We start from the raw sequence: 24,429 nt of genomic DNA on the forward strand, positions 1-24,429 counted from the left end.
GTTAGATATTCTCCACAAAGAAGAAAGGTGGTGACGAAGTCAGCATCTCTATTCAGCCACGAAGATTTTTACTTGATCGCGTAATGGTTAATATAATCTACTTTATGAGTTGTCATCCCTTGTTCTAAGACATTATAAGAAAGATTTATGAAGGAGGTAGTTCCGCCGATCTGTCATCGAGGCTGGTCCTTACTGAGATGTCATTTCAAAGAATTACAACAGTGAGGATGTTTTATTGTTATTTTAACATAACTAGACTTTGATATTTGTGTCCAGCACTTGTTGAAGAAAATCTAATTGTGTGGATACTCTGGTATAGACGCCCGGTAGTCTCTCCAGCCCGCACTCCTGGCCGAAGCTGACGATGCCCAGGAGATACCAGATCCCCTGATCGTCTTGGCATTGCAGGGGTCCGCCGCTATCACCCTGCATGATGACGGGGTAAAGATCCAGAGCGAGTGTTAGCTATTAAGATTAGAGGGATGATATAGTTTTGGTTTGAGAAGGAAATTTATGTTTTAAATTTTTTACAAAATAATCATAGAAACCATTTATAAAAGTATTAAAGAGCATAGAATTCTCAGAGGAATTAAAAGTTTACTTGATGAAAATCGGTTTTGAAATGACCGAGATACCCAAAAACAAAGTTTTTGATAAAAGGTCTGGTGGGACCCACCTTTTAATATAGAGCCAGTTTGTTTTGTGTTGTTTTTGGATATCTCAGCCATTTCAAAACTGACTTTTATCAAGTAAAATTTTAATTCCTCTTAGAATTCTCTGCTCCTTCATATTTCATATAAGTGGTTCATAATTATTTCCCAAAAAGTTAAAACCTAAATCCCCTTCTCAACCAAAACTATACCATCCCTTTAAGATTGAAAGAATGGGGGGGGGGCATCCGGAAGAAAGAGGGATGGAGAGGGGGGAAAAAAGCTAAATAGAGCAATAATTGGAGGCGATTAGAGAAGGACAGAGAAAGAAATAGACAAACAGGAAAGTGCCATGGTTGGCAGAGTAATGGAGGAAGATATCACAAAGAGTGGGAGATGTCAGAGTCAAACGTCAAATGCAGAAAACAATGTTTGGGGAGTCTAATAGGTGTAGTGCACTTTAGGAAACATAAAATGGTATATATGCAAATTAATATGCCACATTTGCAACAACAAGACATTCACCATCAAAGGATAAACATAGGTAAGCAACTCCTGTGAAATGTATGCCAATATACGTAAACAAACACGTGCACAAAAACAAACAAACAAACAAAAGAATGTATAACATTTACATATATTATATATATATATATATATATATATATATATATATATATAAAATAGCATACATACTTATGATACAGGCCGGCAGTGCACGACAAAAGTTATAGTGCACGCAAAATATAACGATTGCAAACGATAACCCACTATCGATTTGATATCGGTTTTTGCTCCCTCATTTTAATCATCGAGTACTTGAATCCCTCACCTTATCAACGCGATTGCGCCACAACCGCGATATGCTTTGCTCGATATTATCGTTATTCTCAATTCTCGCAGGCTGGCTATGCCAGCAACTTATCTGTGTGGGACTAGACTTTCAGCGGTAGATTTAAACATGGAAGCTGAAATGAACAGGTTCGCTACTTTTAGAGAGACTGATCTATATAAACAGTATCTTAGACAATAAGGACACAAAGGATGCCATCAAATACGCCCTACGAATTTTGGACTCCTACTGTTCTGAAAAAGGAATCAATCCGACGGATATTACTGAGCAAGTCAACCCAAGATTTGTGCCGCTTTCTCCGTACATTCTACGCGGAAGTGCGCCGTGGAAATGGGCAGCGTGTGGTGTGTACAGTATACGCTAAGCGCTCTTTGATCACGCTACGCTATGAACTTTACTACGACATTCACAACACACTCTCGGAATCCGCATGTGCAGCAATGCGGCCTGGCACGAGCCTTGCCGCCTTGTGTTTAAATCCAGTAGATCCCTAATCCTACAAAACATCATCTAGTCCTGGTCCTGGACCCACAGTGCAGTAAGTAGGGCGTTTAACGTGTTACTGTTAGTGTTTACTGTTAGATCCATGGTAAACCTAGGATCAAGTGTAACTAGCTCTGTCGCTCGTAAGTGACGTACAGTACAGTGTACGTAGATCTAGTATAAAAACGTTAGGCCAGGGCCCCTAGGGCCCTAGACCTAACCTATCGTAGGGCCTAGAAAACGTTAGATATAACCACGTAGACCCTAGACTCTATAGTTGAATTAGGATCTTCAGGATTTTGTCTACACAGGTTCAAAGAAACTGGTATTATTGCTTGTGGAGACACGTGTAACTGTTAGAAATGATCTAGGCTTATCTTGCCTGGGTATGTATGCTATTTTATATATCACATAGTGCATGACATCTTATTGCACTATAACAAGTACCAAGCACCTCCAAATTCTGAATTTGCCCTCAGGCAATTATATTCAATTCGGCCTGCGGCCTCATTGAATATAACTGGCCTTCGGGGCAAATTCAGAATTTGTCGGTGCTTATATTGTTATAGTGCATTCAGCGTCATGCACTATATATATAATATATATATATATATATATATATATATATATATATTGTGTGTGTGTGTGTGTGTGTGTGTGTTCGTGATAAGTTTCGGCTTACCGAGCATGCATCGCTCCTGCCGTCCTCCCAGCCAGCACACAGCTGCCTATCAGTGAGCGGGTCGTGATAGCTGGAGTACCACTCGCTGCACACGGCGGTCTCGATGAGTTGTACTGGCGCCTCCTGTAGCTCGGTAATTGGGACCTCTGGTATGGTGATGATGATGAAAATGATGATGATGATGATGATAATAATTAGGAGAAGAAGGAGAGGGAGAAAGATAGAGCACACGCGTATTTTTTCCTTTGTCTTATAGGGAAAACACAGTGTCACTGCATTCAAAAGAATGCAATACCATAAAAATGTCCATCCTGTTTCCTTGAGTCCACACTCGTGCATTCTTATAGTGAAGCTGCTATGTCATCATCCTTGTTCATTGTGATTTGTTACAAAGTTTGAAAATATTCTCATTCCTTATCAATTCATATTATCAACATCATTCCTTCTAAATTCTTATACCCTCTAGCCCATCCAATAGCACCCAGAATAACCAATTCATAGCGGTTCAAATGTAAAAGTCTGAAAATCAGTTCGAGTTCTCCTTTAAGTATAGAAAAGAGAAAAGAGAAAGTTCTCACGCATATCAAAGTCATCAGTCCCCCAGCCGGTGATATAGCAGTTGGTGAAGTTGAACTCCGACGATAAGGTGTTAATGCAGACCGGCTGCACGTGGTCGGTTACGTTCACCGGTGACGATAGCTTCACGAGGGCGATGTCGTTCTCGTCGGTGCGGACGTTGAAGTCGGAGTTGGAAAAAGCGGTCGTGGTACGCACCTCCCTGTAGGACGACGGGGCGCCAGACAGTTTGTTGTCACCGAGGACAATATCGTCGAAATAAGATCTATTGTGACAGTGAGAATACAAGACGAAAGAAGAGATAAAAGTAATCCAAGCTATCCGAGCTATACAACATTGACACATTGAAATACCGGTACAAGGGGAAAAAAATATCTCCCTCAATATCACTGTTCTTTCATTATTACGTTAACACTTACTGTCCGAGGCAGGTATAATGTCAAGTTGCCAAATTTCCTGAAACTACCCCCCCCCCCCCTTTGTATTTTCTACCTCGGTGTTACATCTAAATTTTGAAAAACTAACGGTACTTTTGGTCCCATTGAACTTGAATATTATCTCATTTTGTTTCATGATGAACATTTTAATGATTTTTTTTTTTTGGGGGGGGGAGGGGTAGAGGGGTGTTATCACTGCCATTACTGTTCAATTATTGTGTGGTTGCAGTGGCGGATCCAGAGGGGGGCGCAAAAGGCGCACGCCCCCCTTTATTTATCGTTAAAAACAAAAGAAATAAAAAGAAAGAAATGCAATGAAACCCGGAAGTGGCACCAGAAATATAAGTTACGCCCCCCCCCCCCCCCCCCCCCTTCACAGAATTCCTGAATCCGCCCCTGGGTTGTAATTCGGTTGTGAAAAGGCTATAATAGGACTTTCAAGTTGACATGTCAAAATAAATCTTTATACAGAAATAAAACGGCTGTCATTTCAAATTATATCAATGTCAATATCGTAACACAAGTGCCAGGCCCGTAGCCAGGGGGGGGGGGGGGGGGGGGGGGTGCGTCGGGTGCGTACGCACCCCCCCCCCCAAATTCTGAAAGGTCCACATTTTCATAATAACGGTTTTTAGCAATTCTCAAGATAACAATCCAAATAAATATAAAGACACATTATATGCTACGTAAATGTGGAAGAGTATGTTTAACAATGTTAAAAATAATTGTACGAAACCCTTTTGTTGTATGAACCATCGGATCGTCCCCATGCACACAAACACAAATGTTATGTATCAATTTGTGCGAGTTATTATTATATTGGCACTGCATGCCATGGCCCTTGGCGCGTTTGACCGGTGTTTTTTTTTTTCCACTGGCCGCCCGAGTACGTGCGATTCGTGGATGACATTGAGGTTGACACTTGCATTTTTTCACAGGAACAGAGGTAAGTGGATGAAAATCTAATAGCCTCAAGTTTACATATATGATAAAAATTAAAGAAATTTCCTCGAAATTACTATAATCGAAAACCTGAGACATTTTATATCTACGTCTCACAAAGATATAGTACATGTACATATAAGTACATGTTGGCATGATAATGCCTGGGGATAGATTATTATGTCAACTATTTTCCATTATGAATGCATGCTCCAATCAAATTGTGAAAAGGTGGTCATGAATTAGCATTTCTTACGAACGATCAGGAGAGACAAAACAAAATGAAAGGCCTGTCTTACTCCAGTTCTCTATTAGTTATACATTTTCTCATGTTGTGACAGTTCGATTGGTTCTCATTTTGAAGTGAGCCAAAACCTAAGAACATTCTCACTTATAATTTCCAAAGAGTATTATGCAGGCACGCAAACTCAATTTAGTTGTATTTCATTTAAATGTAATGGGTAAGAGGGTATGAGAGAGAATGCTGAGCTATGAAGTAAAATGGTAAAGTAAAAAGTTTGTCAGATAGTATTACAAAAGCCTGAATATTGCAAGAGCTCCGGAGTAAAAACAGTCAGGGAAAAACCCTATGTATAATAACATTGTGAGAGCGTTAGACTGCATTGTGACGCATCGTTATTTAATTTACATTCTTTATTGATATATTTTCATAAATATCTCAGGTAATGAGCCGGATTGGGTTAAAATTCTCACTTAGCTTTGAGAAGTCTGAGTCAACAGTATCACACAGTACTTCAAGACGTATTATAGTACAAACGATTTCTTGAGCTTGCATCGTTTCAGGCTCTGTTCTGGATACGGCGGTAGAAACTCATTCTTTTTTGTTGTTTATTTCATCATTATTTACTAATCTCTTTTCTAACTTACAGGTAGCGGATTTCTTTGCAGACCAAATTCGGAAATGTACTGTTGATTATTACTTATACATTTCTCATGTTGTGACAGTTCTATTGGTTCTCATTTTAAAGTGAGCCAAAACCTAAGAACATTCTCACTTATAATTTCCAAAGAGTATTATGCAGGCACGCAAACTCATTTTAGTTGTATTTCATTTAAATGTAATGGGTAAGAGGGTATGAGAGAGAATGGAAAGTGCTGAGCTATGAAGTAAAGTGGTAAAGTAAAAAGTTTGTCAGATAGTATTACAAAAGAAACTCATTCTTTTTTGTTTGTTTATTTTATCATTATTTACTTATCTCTCTTCTAACTTAAAGGTAGTGGATCTCTTTGCAGCCCAAATTCGAAAATGCCTAGAGACAGCTAGTAACCAAATATGCTACTATAATTTAATAAATAAGAAATAACCATTCCAGTATGTATCTTAGTGTGCACAGTAAGACAGATCAAATCATATAGGAAAACATCTGAGCACTAAGCCCGAGGTCTGAATTTGCACTCAACTTCTTCCAATGGCTAACGGATGTTTAATTTTTGAATTTCACTGACCTCCAAATTTCACAAAGAAAACCTTCTTAGCATGATGGTTAATATGACATTTGACTGATATTGGAGATGTTTGCGAATCGGATCTACTACCTTTAATATTATTAAATCTAAAATGATTATTTGAAAGTTCGGAAATGCTGGAAATATCCTACTACAAGGAGGCAACATATAAATGGTTCACATTTACAATTCATTTTGTTTTAAAAATTTTCTTATTTATTTTCGTTTTTGACAAACTCGCATACCAACGGCTGATATACTGTATAGTAAAGTGAATGTTTCATCTTCCAAACAGCATCCAATGGGATGGAAAACTCTACTGAAAGGTGGACACCGTGACCATACTCGCTAAAGAAAACGCGTAATAGGGGTCGTTTTTTTCTCACGGATTAGATGGAAAGTGTGATGTACGAGCGTATATAATCAAAGGGTATCAAAAAGGCCGAAATTTGGGAAAATGGTATATTGTTCAATCATGATGAAGTACTTCTTTAGGGTGAAGGAAACATTTAAGGAATACTTGTTTTTAAGGCCCGAAAAAATCATATGATCATTACTCGTTTAGGGGCCATTTTGAAAGTCCATGTATGAGCATGGTGTCCACCTTTTAATTGTCGCTACCCCTCCCGGGACAGTATCAAAGGACCGTTTTGTTAATTAACGCAATCCCCCCTTCCTTTAAAAATCCTGGCTTCAGGCCTGCTAACGCGGGTATACAATAGAAAAAATAAAAGTTAAAACAACACCAGGAAAATCACTATTCTCAATTTTGCGGCGCGCTATATACGCGCGCAGAGTCTCGAACACAATTAAACTTTGCAACTTCCTGGCAAAATGAGTTTTTACTATTTCCTAGATGAAATACCGTAACGCGATTGCATGCAACAGACAAAAATACAAATTTCCTCGAGACTTTAAAACGTCATTAAAACAGTCAAAATTCACAGTTTGCGGCGCGCTTCGCGCGCAAATTCTTATACAACTTTTGTAGTTCGGTCGTCCAAAGAATATATATATATATATATATATATATATATATATATAATTGTGTGTGTGTGTGTGTGTGTGTGTGTCATCATTGGTATTGGTACAGAAGGTCCATTTTTTTAGTGACCGCACCCCCCCCCCCCCCCCCCCCCCCTTGAAAAATCCTGGCTACGGGCCTGAGTGCGTACAACACGTGTACATGTATGTACGTGTGTGAGAATACCTACACACAGTGCTGTGCGGTGATGGCCCATTCTTGGTGAATCAGCACTGCTCCGCACTGATGTCCCCTATTCAAGCGAAGGGACCCCATCCACGGCCAGCTGCCCGGAGCAGCGTCCGTTCCACCGACGATGCGGGACTCGACGTCGTCGTCAGCCACCGCTGGACGCGTTCCGCATATATCTGAGGTCGTGAATGCAAATTGAAGTAGGCGATGACGTTGTAGAAGCAATGAAATTTAAGATGCAGTTTGATTAGAAGAGACATATTGCATAGAAACAAGATGAAAACAAAAGTGCGTGAAAGTGTTGGATGACACTTTTGGAGCGAAGGAGCGAGATTGACCCGAAAAACAAAAAAGACGAAGGAGAAGAATTAAGCCAAAATCAAGTCAAAAAAGCAACATTATACATTATAATGTGAGCGATGTGAATTGCTACAAATGTGATTATTGGTGTTTTTGAGAGGTGCATTATTTTCTGTTCTTCTTTTCCCTCTCTTTGTTCTAAGTTCATTATAACAAATTACAATTTATTCATGTATTGTCGCTTTTCCGATAATAACGTTCTCAATTCATATCAATGATTTGCCACAAAAGGACTGACCTTCCTACACTTTTCCTAGTTAGGACTAACATAACATTTTTTACAAGTCCTTTTAGCATTGTATACAAGTCATGTTACCCACGGGGCCCACGGGACTGAAAGACTTGATGTATTGAATCAATTATTCCGAGGGTATCGCTGTTATGAATCAGTACCTGGGAGAGCGGGGTGAATTTTTGGTTGGCGTGTGATTGGAGGTGACGTCACAGTGATATCACTATTTGTGGGCGTGGCAGTCTTCAGTGACGCATCTGACAGAGAAACGATTGACGTTTGGGTTCTTCTGTCCATTTCAGTTGTGCTTTCCTCTAGTTTCGTGGTTGCTATGACGGTTGATTCTTCTGCGGTTGTTGCCAGCTGTGTGGTTGCGATGGGCGAGTCAGTCGTTTGCAACTCAGACACGGTAGTCTCTTCGTTAGTCGTTGCATCTATAAGTGTTGTACGAGGTGGCAACGAACTCGTGGCAAATCTCAACGTAGAACTATCCTTTGAGAGGACTGTGATTGGCATGTTCGATTCGCTGCTCACCGATTCCGAAGTAGAGTGTGTTGACAACCTGGGCGTTGCCGTTGTTTCAAGTTCAGCAAAAGATGATTCTGTGCTTGCTGCAGGTGTATTGGAGTCTATCGAAGGAATGGTTGTCAGAGAAATCTGTTGAACTGAACAAACCGAAGGAAAGGACGCCATCAGCAGTAAGACACTAATACGTTAATTTTGCCACTCAAGAAGATTCAACCATAGATACATAAGGAATGGGAAACGATGATTGAAAAATAATGACCCATGAAATGACCACGATTTGATGATCAAAGAGTAAATTTAGTTTTATGGTCGAGAGACGCAGAAACCACATTTGGAAGTTTCTTAAATCTGTGCTAGATAACATTGTCCTGACAGCTTCGTTATAATATACCAGGTATGAATTAGCCAAAATATGAGACATGTCAACATAATGAGTTATTCTAATCACATGATTTTTTGATAGACGAGTTTGTTGCTCAACATCAGTACTAGTAGTTGGAAAACTGACACCACCACAACAGAGAGAATGCAGTGCGCAACGAGAAGCTGATCATGATATTCATATTGCTCTGTTTCATTGGTTATCATCTATTTATCTATCTATCTATCTGGCCATATAATTGCCATATGAAATACATATGGTGTACAGGGGTAAATGTATCAATGATAATATCAATGCATTTCATACCGGAATCAATTTGCACAGAACCAAAAATGATATCGAAGGCTGCGAAAGGTTCGGAATAGACAGCGCCCTCGATTGTGACCTGCACCGCCAAGACAACTTCCGCTTCCGTGTCAGCGAAATCCGGCGCTGACAGTAGATAAACCTCAAATACTATTCGGACACTCCCTGGTCTGAAAGATAGAATAACAGAATGCAACTCAAATTCTGTTCTTTGGTGGAATAAAATGAACCGTAATGAAAATAGCAATGATACTTGCAATGATGTCTTAACAATTAACTGCTATGCAATAGAAAGGTAATATTCATAAGAATTGGCCTATGGAAACTTCCCTTGTATAGATAATAATGACAAGCGATATTGCCATGATAATGATATGACTACTTGAAAAAAAAAATGCGCGTATATTAAGATTCCTTTTCGCGTTATATGGGTACTGGTAGTCTGAATGGCACACATTTATACTTCTTCTACCTCGGAAAAAACAACAAAACATTATTTCTGATGACCATTGAACACAAGTTATATTTCCAACTCGTCATTACGGTTTTGTCGCCGTCGCCTTCAGAACAATACATCAACAAACGAGTAATTAATATCATAACATTAAAGTACACATAATTTCAAGTGTATTTCGTCAGCAAATGCCGCTCATCTATAGTAATACTTCAATAATAAAATGATCATACGGATAGATTACTTACTCGAATCGTACTACTTCACATCCATCGTAATAGGCCGCCATATCGCTTGACACGAACGTGGCATTCATCTGTAGGGAATTGCGAAACTGCTCGTATCAGAAAAAATACTCTTAAAGCAAGCAAAAGATCTCACTTTACTATACATCTAACATTTATTTTGTAACATATGACATTGCGTATGATCTGATACGAAAAATTGGGTAGATTTCGTTCCCATGGTACCATCCCTTCTGAAAAGAACACAGAGTCTCACACTAGTGTGTTCAGTGTGGTCACATAGTCGACTATTTGAAAACACTCGCATTTAACAGTGTGGAGATGATTTCACACTGTGGTTTGGTTTTCACAGAGTGTTCGCATGGGACACACTGTGGATGATTCACAGTGTGTTCACACTGTTAAAACTCTCGAATATAACAGTGTGAAGAGATTTCACACTGTGTTCACAATGTGTTCACATTGTGTTCATACTGTGTTTCTCACACTGTGGGATACTGTGTTCTTTCCAACAGGGATAATAACGCTGCAAAACACTCGTCTTTTTTAAATCGGTGCCATTAATTCTCTCGTATATACAATTCTTTTATCGACCTACTTCTATATTTCATTTCTCTATAGAATTAAAGGCTTTGGTACTCATTTGCGAGGAAAATGAATTATTTTTAACATAATGAGACTTACGGCTGAAATGAAAGCAGCCTCCTTTTCGATGTAAACAGGCGAAGTTGGATCCGACAACTCTGGCCGATATGTTTCGTTGACACGTAGAGAGCCCTCAACAATAAGTTTGCCTGTTAATGTGCACAAATCGGCCAAAGACGGAAAACTATAGCAATCTATACAGACAACACTGATTTTTATCTTACGAAATAAAAGCCAAGATCTACGCATGTTGCCATTATCCGTCCTTAATTCTTGAGCGTTGATGGTATGTGATCGAACAAAGTTAGACATTTTTGTTTGTTGATTTTGTTACACATGACCGATTGTGTTCTATGCAGTACCAGCTACAGTTCGAAAACAAATGCAAACACATTTTACAGAGTATTTTTGGCATAAGTTATTGCATAGGAGGAGATTACCAACTAGAAATCAAGTGTGGAGTGAATCACACAAGCTATCACATAAAGAAGAAAATGAAAGAAGAGCAGCAGCAACAAGGAAAAGCAGATATCCCTGGTTCTGTTCTACAGCAGTACCCTACTGGAAAGAACACAGTGTCCCACAGTGTGTTCACAGTGTGTTCACATAGTCGACTGTAGTGAAAACGCTCGAATGTAACAGTATGAAGATGATTTCACACTGTGGTGTGATTTTCACAGAGTGTTCTCATAGTAATGCTTTGTTTTTGATGACTCACATTGTGTTCACACTGTTAAAACGCTCGAATCTAACAGTATGAAGAGATTTCACACTGTGTTCACACTGTCTTCCTCACTGTGTATCTCACACTGTGGGACATTGTGTTCTTTCTAGCAGGGTATGAAGACTTGTACGTTTGCTAAGTTTGGATCAAATTTGAAGCATATGATTACCAGAACTCTTTCAGCAAAACTCTATAAGCGGAAACTAGATTCCTTGATGTCACCGAAATATGCCATTTTGGTTCCATATCATTCGAACAAAATAATGGAATGAAGAGAATATCTTACCTCGTAATCTCGAATCGTTCAGCACTGTTGATTAGATATAGATACAAAACAATCGTTAGGAGCATTGACACAAAAACAGAAGGAATTCCCAGTTTAAGCGAGAATGCGTCTTATGTTGTTGCGTCAAAGGGGAGGGCTACGTTCACGTTTGATAACTCATGCATGGGATCGCCAATTTCAATAAATATCTCTGGCAGCACAACAAAACAAGCATTGTATCCTTGTGATACTCTATTGCTCCTCCATAAGTACAATATATAAAACACGGATTAATACATGTTGACAACAGGCAAAAGATGATGCAGTATAATGCCCACAAGTTGCACAGGAGGCGTAGGCATTGAAAGTATATGATGACAACACTCAACAATGAAACAGCAAAAACAACAACCATGACAAGAAGATAATCATGCCAATGATTTCTTTATATCTTCCAGCTTTGTCATTAAAAGGAAGCTGGAAGAGAGGCAGTCTAGTCCTTAATTTCCTTCTCCTTATAAGAAGAGTTTGATTCAATTCAATTCAATTCAATCATTTATTGTCTGATTTTTAAAAAATACAGAAAATCTCCCTCCACTGGCAAGATAACAGAGCATTACACGACAAGAATAACAAACAGATCACATATATAAACAAAATGACTAATAATTAATTAACAATTAGATACATCAAACTATATGTCGTAACTAATTAAACTGAAATACTAATGAAATGGAGAGGTATGTTTGAGACTATAAAAATAGAACATTATACTATACTATTGATGCATTGAATCTTTTAAACATGCTGACGTCTGACTATGGCAAATATATATCAAAAATGCAAAATCATAAATACACAATTGCACAGACCCTAAAAATATGTTTGGAGGGAAACATGTGTGATGTACATAATGTACATTATACAGAAACCCAGGGATCACATGTCACATGTATGCCCAAGAAAAGCAGGAATAAGAAGAAAAGAATAGAGGTAGAGAAGGATGGAGAGGGTTCCATAGAACAGCTGCCTCTGTGGGCACACATTGTAATACAGTGTTGTTATGCAAATAATTGATTGATTGATTGATTGATTGATTGACTGATTGATTGATTGATTGATTGATTGATTGATTGATTGATTGATTGATTGATTGATTGATTGTTTATTTTGCTTCTTTGCATCTGGAAGGATTTTTTCTGCGCTTTAAGTAAATAGTACAAGCAATAATTGATCTAATACAACATTTTAAACAGCATAAAGTTCAATAACTGCAAAAGAAGACGAACGTAGTAAGATACAGAAATGACAAACAATAACTCAAAGCAATGTGGATTAAATAGACGTAAGTTGATCTTACATTACAGGGGGGCATAGGTAATAACAGCTATAGAAAGTGCAGATGGATGCCACAATATACAGGGGAAGAATATAGCGTGAAGGAATGACCGGTCTTTTTTACATAAAATGATGTACAAGATGGCTTCCATTATAGCCTACATTTTTTAAAATCAAAGTGCATGCATGAAATTGAAATATGTTTCAAATTACCTTGCGTAACATAAAGAATTTTGAAGAAAAACTACGGGGACCTTTCAGCGAAACTTTTTTTTAGGGGGAGGGGGTTGGGGTGACATGAATGATATGCATACTACTGAATTCATGTATAGGCGCAAGCTTACAGGTAAGGTCGTTTTTGACACATCAGATCCAGTATTAATCTGCAGAATAATTGGCCCTGCGTTCTGAACCCCCCAGGTGTTCATTTCGGCCCGACTTAACGAAGGTGGTACAAATGAAACCATGGTTTAAATCATGCACAAAAACCATGGAGCGCCAAGTGTCGCATGGAATATTTCGTTACAAAATCAGTCATTTCGTCGATGAAATGATCATTAACGAAATGTCAACATTTTGTAACTAAATGAACATTTCGTCCATGAAATGATAATGTCGTTAACGAAACGGTCATTTTGTCGACGAAATGACCAATTTCGTAACGAAATATTCAGTGCGACACTTGGCGCTCCATGGTTTTTGTCCATGGTTTTATTTGTACCACCTTTGTGAATTCGGGCCTATGAGTAATGATCTCAAATTTGATCCTCACCTGTGTTCATTATTACAAAATAAACCAGCAGCGCGATACACCCCAGGAGCAGGAGAACGAAGAAGACGATGCAGCACGCCACTGCGAGGTTCTTACACGGATGCGATTTCCCTTCTTCGTCGACTCCGAGGTCGATGCTTGCCGCGCTGGTCGGGTAACCCCGGAAGTCGGCTGGGTAGTTGACGTCGACGCTCGATGTCGATGTCGACCTGACTTTGATGCTGGTGAGGTCTGTCGGCGTAGACTCGTTGAGCTCGAAGGCGTCGTTGACCTTGTAGATTTTCGAGGTCCGATGCTGTTGGCAGCAGAAAAAAAAAATATCTACCATCAAAACATTCTACATCGTTCTTTTAATTGCCAAAATTATGTAAACACGACGAAGCCTAATAATAGCAATGAGAAACCTGTGTAATTGTCATTTGTTAGTTTAAAGGATCTCTTCAAAATTTCCTGCGAATGAACGCAGATAACATCTCTCACAGTCACATCAAAACTTTAAGCGATATAGGCGCATTCGACATTAGAAAAAATGATATTCTGCAGAGAGAGCATTATGGTATTGTAAGTGATGAAGTATAATGTTTAAATTTGAATAAAGAAAGATTCAAATCACATGATGTTTTATCTATTCAAGTACTAAGGTGTGTCTGTAAAAGGCCTAATACAAATCAAAAAGAAGACTTGCATTAGAATAATCATACATGTAGTCTTCTATTAGAAAGTTGGACTGAACTAAAGATGTTATGAAATTGATAAAGACAACTAGTGTTCACAGCTAAAGTCGACACAACCTTTCAAGAGCAGTAGGTCGGAGTCCTCACAATATTTCCGTATGTAGACTAGGCGTACTTACATTCATGATGAAGACTTCGACAGTCAGTGACAACTTCTATCACAGGTTCGGATCAGATCCTTGAAATGAAAACATAAGTATTGGGAAAGTGTTGTTGCATGTCTACTTCTACTTTCTCTTTTCTCTTTTACGAAAGAAGAAATCAAGTCGATGAGAAGAACTTATCTTGTTGTTGAATATGTTTTTAGGAGAGAAAAATAAGAGAGAGAGTAGTCTGGGTGCCAGAGGCTGAACCTTGTTTTACCGTCCGCCCAATGTTTTTTGATGGTTTTACCCTATTACGGGGGTGTTGAATCCGAATCTGGATGATGCAACTCTTGCATCCTTGAGGGTTTTAAGATATTCAAGATGGCCGCCAAAAATGGCCGCCAAAACCGGAAATTCCCACGTATTTCCTTCTAAAATGGTGAGATATTGAAAACAATTGATGGTTTGACCCTATTTCGGGGGTGCTGAATCCGAATCTGGATGATGCAACTCTTGCATCCTTGAAGGTTTTGAGATATTCAAGACGGCCGCCAAAATGGCCGCCAAAATCGAAAATTCCCACGTATTTCTTTCTAAATGGTGAGATATGGAAAACAATTGATGGTTTTACCCTATTTCGGGGGTGCTGAATCCGAATCTGGATGATGCAACTCTTGCATCCTTGAGGGTTTTGAGATATTCAAGATGGCCGCCAAAATGGCCACCAAAACCGAAAATTACCACGTATTTCCTTCTAAATGGTGAGATATTGAAAACAATTGATGGTTTTACCCTATTTTGAGAGTGCTGAATCCGAATCTGGATGATGCAACTCTTGCATCCTTGAGGGTTTTGAGATATTCAAGATGGCCGCCAAAATGGCCGCCAAAGCCGGAAATTCCCACGTATTTCCTTGAAAATGGTGAGATATTGAAAACAATTGATGGTTTTACCCTATTTCGAGGATGCTGAATCCGAACCTGGTTGATGCAACTTTCGTGTTCTTTTTTAAGGGTTTTGAGATGTCCAAGATGACCGCCAAAATAACTGTCAAAACTTGGTAAATTTTAGGCCCTATTCAGCACCCTCGAAACTTGGTTGTTGAAATTCGTCCATTCTTTAGGGTTTTTAGACGTCCAAGATGACAGCCAAAATAAGTGGCAGAAATTCCAATGTTAATATATTTTTTCTTAATGGTAAAAATGTTAAGATAAATTGATGGTCTTACCCTATTTCGAGGGTGCTGAAGGTCTTTGAAGGTTTTCGGAAATCTATAAATGTCCTGTATGAACGGAAACTCCTTAACATTTTCTTATACTGAAATGGTGAAGTATTGTGCTCCAACGCGAAGCGGGGGATTAAACCCATGCAGGGTGAAAAGCAATAATTCGTATTCTTAAGTTCAACTCAGTTGAGCGAATTTGTCAAATCAGCAAAAATGTATTGACATCCAAAATAACCGTCACAATGGTATTGTAATGTACTGAGATATTCCGATATGTCTCAAACGGAACTTTAACGCGTACTGGAAGAAAAGAAGAAGTGATATTAACATTACTGTATACTGAAACGTACAAACGCAAGGAAAGATACGACTGAAATGTCTTTATGCATAATTGTTATAAAATAATGCTTGTGGTCGCCAATGATATGGCTCCACAGATGTAAAGTTAATCCTTTTCGGCTATCAATAGAGTAAAATAGAATATGGCATGTTGGTATTTGGTGTTGAAACTTGTCTTGTATTCTGACGAGTCTCGCCTCGTATTCTTATGAAACTTGTCGCATATCCTGATTAGGTCATTGGAAATGGTTGCATCCATAACCACTATAGTAGATATCAATAAGGGTAATTTCACAACCACTCTACGCGATTATGATATTCGTAAGTACTGGATTATCAACTATTACCTTCCATGTTGTCGTTTGATTTGTATTCATTTTTTTTTTCACGGCGCGTTACCTGTGATTTGTCCGTCCCCTCGTGTGTGTGTTTGTAATACATATATACATATACACATACATAATGTTACATTATATTGAAGAAAAAATTGAAGCATAACTATAAAAATGTCCCACTCGTGTCTTCAACAATGTCATCAAGACCACCAATATAAACCAAATAACCAATTTGAGTGTTCATGGATAAAGAGATTAAAACTGCTCATGGATTAAGACAGGTATACATGTTGGTAATTTCAGTACACTTCTCTACATCACTATCACAATATGATTTAGATGAACATGTCTTGTCCATGATTGTTAGTTATTCAACCGCATCTGTAGTCTTGAAGGGTTCATTGCTGGCACACTTGTATCGTACCAACTCAAAGATATCCAATAGAGCTGGTTTCACTGTATATACAGCAAGTTCAAACTGTGCCATTGATGAAAACCTGAAATCTTTCAGTCAATAAAAAAATGGGCTAAAATCATCAATTGTTATCAATTTCTCACCAGTTATAAGAAGGAAATACATTAGAATTTCCGTTTCTTCGGCCATTTTGGAGGCCATCTTGACTATCTCCAGGTGCATCATCCAGATTCGGATTCAGCACCCTCGAAATAGGGTAAAACCATCAAATGTTTTCTATTTCTCACCATTTAAATCCTAATACATAGAAATTTCCGGTTTTAATTGGCGGCCATTTTGGCGGCCATTTTGGCGGCCATTTTGGCGGCCATTTTGAATATCTCAATACCCTCAAGGATGCAAGGTTTGCATCATCCAGACTCGGATTCAACACCATAGAAATAGGGTAGATCCATAAATTGTTTTCAATTTCTCACCATTTAGAAGGAAATACATAGGAAGTTTCGGTTTTAATTGGCGGCGAGTTTGACAGCCATTTTGGCGGCCATCTTGAATATCTCAAAAACTTCATGGATGCATGAGTTGCATCATCCAGATTCGGATTCCGCAACTTCCAAATAGGGAGAATCATCAATTATTTTTAATTTCACACCATTTAGAAGGAAATACGTGGGAATTTTCGGTTTTGGAGGCCATCTTGAATATCTAAAAACCCTCAAGGATGCAAGAGTTGCATCATCCAGATTCGGATTTAGCACCCTCGAAATAGGGTAAAACTATCCATTGTTTTCAATATCTCACCATTTAGAAGGAAATACGTGGGAATTTCCGGTTTTGGCGGCCATTTTGGCGGCCATCTTGAATATCTCAAAACCCTCAAGGATGCAAGAGTTGCATCACCCAGATTCGGATTCAGCACCCTCGAAATAGGGTAAAACCATCAATTCTTTTCAACATCTCACCATTCAGAAGGAAATGCGTGAGAATTTCTGGTTTTGATTGGCGGCCATTTTGGCGGCCATCTTGAATATCTCAAAAATTCAATGATGCAAGAGTTGCACCATCCAGATTCGGATTCAACATCCTCGAAATAGGGTAAAACCATCAATTGTTTTTAATTTCTCAACATTTAGAAGGAAATGCATGGGAATTTCTGGTTTTAATTGGCAGCCATTTTGGCGGCCATCTTGAATATTTCAAAAACTTCATGGATGCAAGAGTTGCATCATCCAGATTCGGATTTAGCACCTTCCACATAGGGAGAATCATCAATCATTTTCAATTTCACACCATTTAGAAGGAAATACGTGGAAATTTTCGGTTTTGGCGGCCATTTTGGCGGCCATCTTGAATATCTTAAAACCCTCAGGGATGCAAGAGTTGCATCATCCAGATTCGGATTCAGCACCCTCGAAATAGGATAAAACCATCAATTGTTTTCAATATCTCACCATTTAGAATGAAATACGTGGGGATTTCCGGTTTTGGCGGCCATTTTGGCGGCCATCTTGAATATCTCAAAACCGTCAAGGATGCAAGAGTTGCATCATCCAGATTCGGATTCAGCACCACACAAATAGGGTAAAACCATCAAAAAACATTGGGTGGACGGTAAAACAGGGTTAGGCCCAAAAAGTGGCTTTGGCACCCAGACTAGAGGGAGAGATTCTGTTTACTATTCTACAGTTTAAATACCTACCAACATGATTATGTATATTATAATCTACCTGAACGTATAAAACAAAGTGACTCGACATGAAAGTTAAAATCTATGTTAAAAACTCATCTCTTTATTTAAGTCTCATGCCTTTAGTCTGTTCGTAGCATGTGCAGCGGCTGGTAGAATCTGAACATTATGAAACTGTAACTTCCTCTTTCCTTCTTTTCTCTTTTTTCTCAGAGTTAAAAACATTTTAAATGTGATAAGCGCTTTAGAAATGTTGTTGGTTATTATTATTACAAATTTCCTCTCATTTCCCAGCTATATCTACGGTTGTCTTCACTTGCCGAATAAAATCCATGTACCATGCTACCAGACTTGAACAGCACGTGCAAGCCAAGCATAATAGTTAGGGGAGCACGATATGTCAGCTGCTGTTGATAACCACGATTATGCACTGTAAAAACATCGGTGTTAGATTTAACACCATGGGTGTTAAATTTAACACCGATCAAGTGTTGATAGAGGACCACACCCACAGGTGTAGAAAATGCACTGTGATGGTGTTAAAAAGTGTTCACCTGACACTTCGTGGTGTTAATTTGACACTCTACCTGGTGATATTTTGACACTGTACTGGTGTTAATTCAAAAATGACACCACATGGTGTTGATTTGATATTTGTTGGTGTTAATATCAATGGTTTAACACCCGTCTAGCTTCAATAAGAGACCACACCAGCTGGTGTTACTGTGGTGTAGATTTATTTTCACATTTTTTCAAAAATCTAGTATTTTAATGTAAAATTCTTGATTGTCTTGTTTAAATTAAAAATCAACAAGAGGTGCAGTTACTAAGAAACTCTTCAAAAAACAGTTTTACATTTGGAAATGACACCCGGAGGTCTTAATTTAACACCATAAATGAGCACCGAAAACTTAACACCAGCTCGGTGTTCACTATTTAACACCGGACTTTTTGCAGTGTGTGTAACATCACCATGCAGCTTCAGTCATCATAGGTGAGAGAACATTTCTTCAGGCGCAGGTGAACGTAACGAGCATATCGTGCATAATTTATGTTACTATTATACGCCAGTAAGCATGATAAGACCTGACACTATCACCACCAAACATACACTTCAGCTGAGAGTTTGGTAGCTCTTCACAAACGGCAAACATCGCAAGAGAGGGAGAGACGTGTGTATGTAGAACGTATAAAGTCCGTGTTGACTTAGCTTGAATGACTCTGTAAAGAATCGTAGACTCCAGGCGTAGAAATGATCAAAATTAAGCCGTATGGCATGAGTGATTTTTTATAGCAACATCACTATATTTTACATTAGGGAATCCAGGAGCAAATAATATTCTCGCGTCTAATATTATTCAAATATCTCTCACCATCGCAGAGTTTCAGCGGGATGAGCCAACTTAACATGATATTATAGGGCGGCCGTTCCACGCTAAAAGGGTCTATCTTGAGAAAGGTTATTTCGGAGAGAAACGGGTTTAAATTTTGGTGTATTTTTCATATTTCATTTTTTATATTTTCATAGTACATAACACTCACAAGCCATTTTCTTTACAAACACAAGAGGCATACATACAAACACACCAAACTTTAAACCTGTTTTTCTCCGTAGTAACATTTCTCAAGATAGACCCTTTTTACCGTGGAACGGCCGAGGGACCAAAGTCTTGGGATCATATTTGAAGAAATTGTGGTGTTTTTTTCAAACGAATGGTAATCTCAATCACGCTATTGAGTACGTGAGTCAACAAAAGTGTAGTTGCCTTGGTAACCACTAAAATGTTTTGTACATAACTATAAGAACACACAAGTTTGTATAAGTTTCGTGTACAATTTCTGCCCGCCGGTCCATTAAAATTCACTAATCAAGGATGCCATCGCAAAATCAAGCTTTTAAGATAAATCCCAATTTCCCTTGAAACACGTTTCGTCATTTAAGTATGGCTATGCATTGGTTTGAGTGAATTTTGTCACACACAGCAGATCTATTGACAGTGTCTTGGTATATTGGATGCCATGTTTTCTATGTGCATGTATGATTATAGTTGCATCCTGCTTTGAGATCATGAGGTAGACAATAGGCAAACTGCCATATTGTTATTATTATTGTTATCATTATTGCTATTATTGTTATTATTATTGTCATCCTTATTACTGTTATTATTATTATTATCATTAATATTATTATCATCATCATCATCATTATCATTATTATCATCATTATCACTATTGATTATTTTTATTATTACTGTCATTGGCAATTTTAGTGCCGTTGAAAGCAATTCGTTGTTCCCCAGGGATTAAAAAAAGTCTTACAGAACATGAATATTGTTTTTGAAGCTGAAAACGTAATCGGTAGCATACGGTCAGTTTGATCGTTCAAAACATGCAAACACCGCTGTGTACACAATATCTAAATACACACATTTCTGGTAGTGTTTGTCTACGCTGTCTACAGGAATTGTTCAAAAATACCTAAATACGGAGGCAACCAAAGTCATCGCAAACCAGCATAACGCCCGGGATTTACGCCTTTGACTTATACGTGTGTGCCTGGTCTCTAAGCTAATGAGTTAAGATATTTATAGGTCACAACCTGAGGGTGTTTCCCCCTGAATGGAGTCATGAGGACATATGCCGACATGTTACATGAGCTTTATCGTTTAGTGTTTGAGATATACGTCTGATATAGCAATGATTAAAAAAGGCGTTCAGTCTTTGCTAAAGCTGTATTCATGCCACTGGGATTTCGATTTACAGTATTGGTGCCTGTGGCCTTGACTGTTGTATGAGAATTATAATATGAATTACTGAAGTGGATTTTCTTTTTTGTTAATCTGGACTCAGAAACAGGAGCATAGAAATTTGAGAGTGGAGGATATTTTCAGGTTAGCCCTCCCCCTACTCCAAGCGGAAATGAATCAATAGAAAATTGACCTGCGTATATATTTTCCTGAAAATATTCATTCATAGTCACAGTGCCTTAATCATAATGATATGAAACAAAATAGCACAAGCCATTCGATATGCAGCTAATGATCCCGTCACAGTGAAGCTTAACGTCATGTATGACTGATCATTGGAATATTTCGTGATGAGGACCGGTTGCAGATTTGTTACGAGTATATGCCTACTTACCGTAAAGAGACCGAAGTGAGTCCGTAGATCTTCCTCAGGATGAAACCCAATACACTGCCATTGAAATAACGTGGAAATATATTCCATTACCTTGAATCGATCCCCTTGGGCCTCCTCTTTCAATAAAGGAAATGACTCGATGATAACATGATACTATTGGATCCAAATGACGGTATCTCTGAGGTCAAAGATATAAAAAGTAAAGCCCAATTTTTAGTGTCGGTCCCCGCTATTAGGGCCTTAGCCGTATCCACTTACACAGTACTAAGTGGCATTTCAATTTCGAAAACTCGGGTCAAAAGACACCAAGAATTCTGAATGGGTTCCTTTTCAAGTGTACAAAATTGGTTGTTGAAGTTACCGGCGTGTATAGTATCAGGCACATATCAAAGGGCACAGGTAATGCCATTGTTATGTATATAGGACCAATTTGTATGCCTTCACTCACCGACCCCATCCCCCCCCCCCCCCCCGTTCCTCTTCTCAAAAACACACAGAAGGGGATAGAAAATGAGGCGTGGGCAATAATGACGTCACAATGGAAGACTGGAAGAAGTGTGCAGTCACCCGTGTTGCCCATCTTTACACAAAGTGTATGCAACCAAACCAAGTCAACAGAGTAGGAAAAAAGGAAGAAAGAAATGTGCACAGCGTTGGAAAAACAGACACGCGAAAACAAATATGGGCTGGTCCTAGAAACATGGCGTATATTTTGGAACATTTTTCCGATCAAACTAGCTCTCTTATTTGCGAAACGCTCTTCAACATTATACAGTATTGTCTCCCGAATACATCAACCCTTGACGGGTTCATTGTATCACCAACTCACATGAAAGTTTTTTTTTTCTTTTTACATATCTCATTAGTGAGTGTCAAGCATCAGTTCTATCCGCATCATTTTCTTTCCAAATAAGAAAACATTATATATACACTATAATCTGAGGAATTAAAAACTGATACGGTCAGACCTGTCTACAGCGGCCACCAAATGGAGACGAAAAAGGTGGCAGCTGCTGACAGGTGGCCGCTATAAACAGGGTCTTTAATATGTTTTTTTTTTTCTCTCGGAGGGATTTGTTAAGTGGCCGTATGCAGCAGGTGACCGCTAGGGCAGGTTTGACTCTACTTTATTAAGATGTGAAGACTTGAAACAATAACAGTATAATGAATCGTCTCCTCAAGGAACCTGGACACGTCAAAGATCCATCTTAAACCTCTGCAAGTCGACCATTCGTGATATCATATGCACACACACACTTTTTTTGTCAATATTTTATTTTTCTTCCTGTTTCATATAAACAATATACAAAGATTATTACTTCATGACTGTAACATAAATTTCATTCTAACAACATAAATTCCACGTTGCCAATATTACGAATAAAAAAGAAAGAATCTTGTATGTAAAAAAAGGAAAAGAAACAAACACATTAAACAGAAGGGAACAAGACTCCCCCCCAACACACACACACGCACACACACACACTCACACACACACACACACACGCACACACACACACACACACACACACACACACACACACTCACACACAATCCCATATCCGGTGAACCCGCTCACAATCTCACTTACTCAAATGCTTAAATTACAAAATTACAGTGCTAATGCTGCCAGGGAATCGCTAAATTCCTTTTCTTGATCTTTACAATCTATAATCATCATTAGAATAATTTTGTTTATTGAAGGAAGCACTCCTTTTGATCTGGTAAAAATATATGATATATTTCATAATGAAAATAATGAAACTGCATATTTCGATTCTATTGAAATTTCCTTGGATCCCCATAAAAATCAAATTCCAGTTACTGATGTCTATTTCCCTCAAATCTAATCTATTATTTCTTGCCAAGTTCTTTGAACTTGTTCACAAAACAGAAACATATGTGAATACGTCTCCTCCTCCTTTTTACAAAAAGAACATAATTTATCAGATGGAAATCCAAATCTATAAAGGTGTTTATAGTATATAAGGCCATGTAATGACTTGTACTGAAATTCCCTGTACTTACGACAAATTATTGTGCGTCTTTTCCTCAAAAATACTTCCATACTTTCTTCTTTACCAAAATTGTATTGATTACACCAATCTCGTATTTGTAAATTATAATCTTTCTGAAATTGTCTAAAATTGATATTTTCTTAGAATTCAAATTAGACAATGTGCCTATTTGATCCCCAGTTTTAAATCTAATACCAAAATTATTAAAGTGAAACCTGTGTATAATGGTCTCTCATTTTCCAATCATTTGGAATAACATTAAACACACACACACACACACACACACACACACACACACAAAATGATGTGATAAAAAACAAAACAAGCGATTAGCAAACTCATATATACACATACTTTATTTTGTATATAAACTTTCTTGATATCAAAAATTTCTCAAAATGAGATATTTGCAAAACATATAACATCAAAAAGGAACAGATAAAACAGAACAGTCTGGAAAATTGTAAACTTGTACTTACTGCTATAGTAATAACCAACAGCCTCAACCACAAACAGCAATATCTATGAGTAAATGTTTGTCATGCTTGTTTTGTTTTGTTTTTTTCTGAGGGGAAGCTACCTCTGAAAACAAATTCATAATATGACTCCATTGAGTCCGTAACCACAATGTTGGCAATGTTATAATTCAGCCAATCGTATGTGCATCGTCACACGGGTATGCAGCAGTGTATAGAAATGTCCCTCTTCTATCTGGTTAATGTGATATGATGTGCAATCCTTATAGCCGACATTTTACGATGTATAGTCAGCGTACCTGCAGCGCTGGATACATAGCATAATTATACATTAATGAAGACAAAACTGAATTTAAGTAATACGACTTGAACAGGAAAGCTTTGTGAAAACAGACGGAATGTGTACATGGAAGACT

At 38.2% G+C, this 24,429-nt stretch overlaps 1 protein-coding gene across 1 annotated transcript; it reads right to left on the reverse strand.

Annotated features, from left to right (window-relative positions):
• Positions 1 to 124: 124 nt before the first annotated feature.
• Positions 125 to 14,416, reverse strand: LOC139710169 (uncharacterized). The gene is made up of 10 exons (XM_071622102.1): positions 14,411 to 14,416; positions 13,558 to 13,852; positions 10,498 to 10,754; positions 9,817 to 9,884; positions 9,115 to 9,284; positions 8,060 to 8,563; positions 7,305 to 7,482; positions 3,247 to 3,509; positions 2,669 to 2,814; positions 125 to 426 (listed from the first exon to the last, which is right to left on the reverse strand). The coding sequence occupies exons 1-10, from the start codon at positions 14,414 to 14,416 to the stop codon at positions 253 to 255; spliced, it is 2,061 nt and encodes a 686-aa protein (XP_071478203.1). The 3' UTR covers positions 125 to 252.
• Positions 14,417 to 24,429: the final 10,013 nt, after the last annotated feature.

The sequence above is a fragment of the Diadema antillarum genome, unplaced genomic scaffold, assembly GCF_040938485.1.
Source record: "Diadema antillarum isolate AM-2024a unplaced genomic scaffold, OU_Dant_1.0 seq00001506_RagTag, whole genome shotgun sequence".
NCBI lineage: Eukaryota > Metazoa > Echinodermata > Echinoidea > Diadematoida > Diadematidae > Diadema > Diadema antillarum.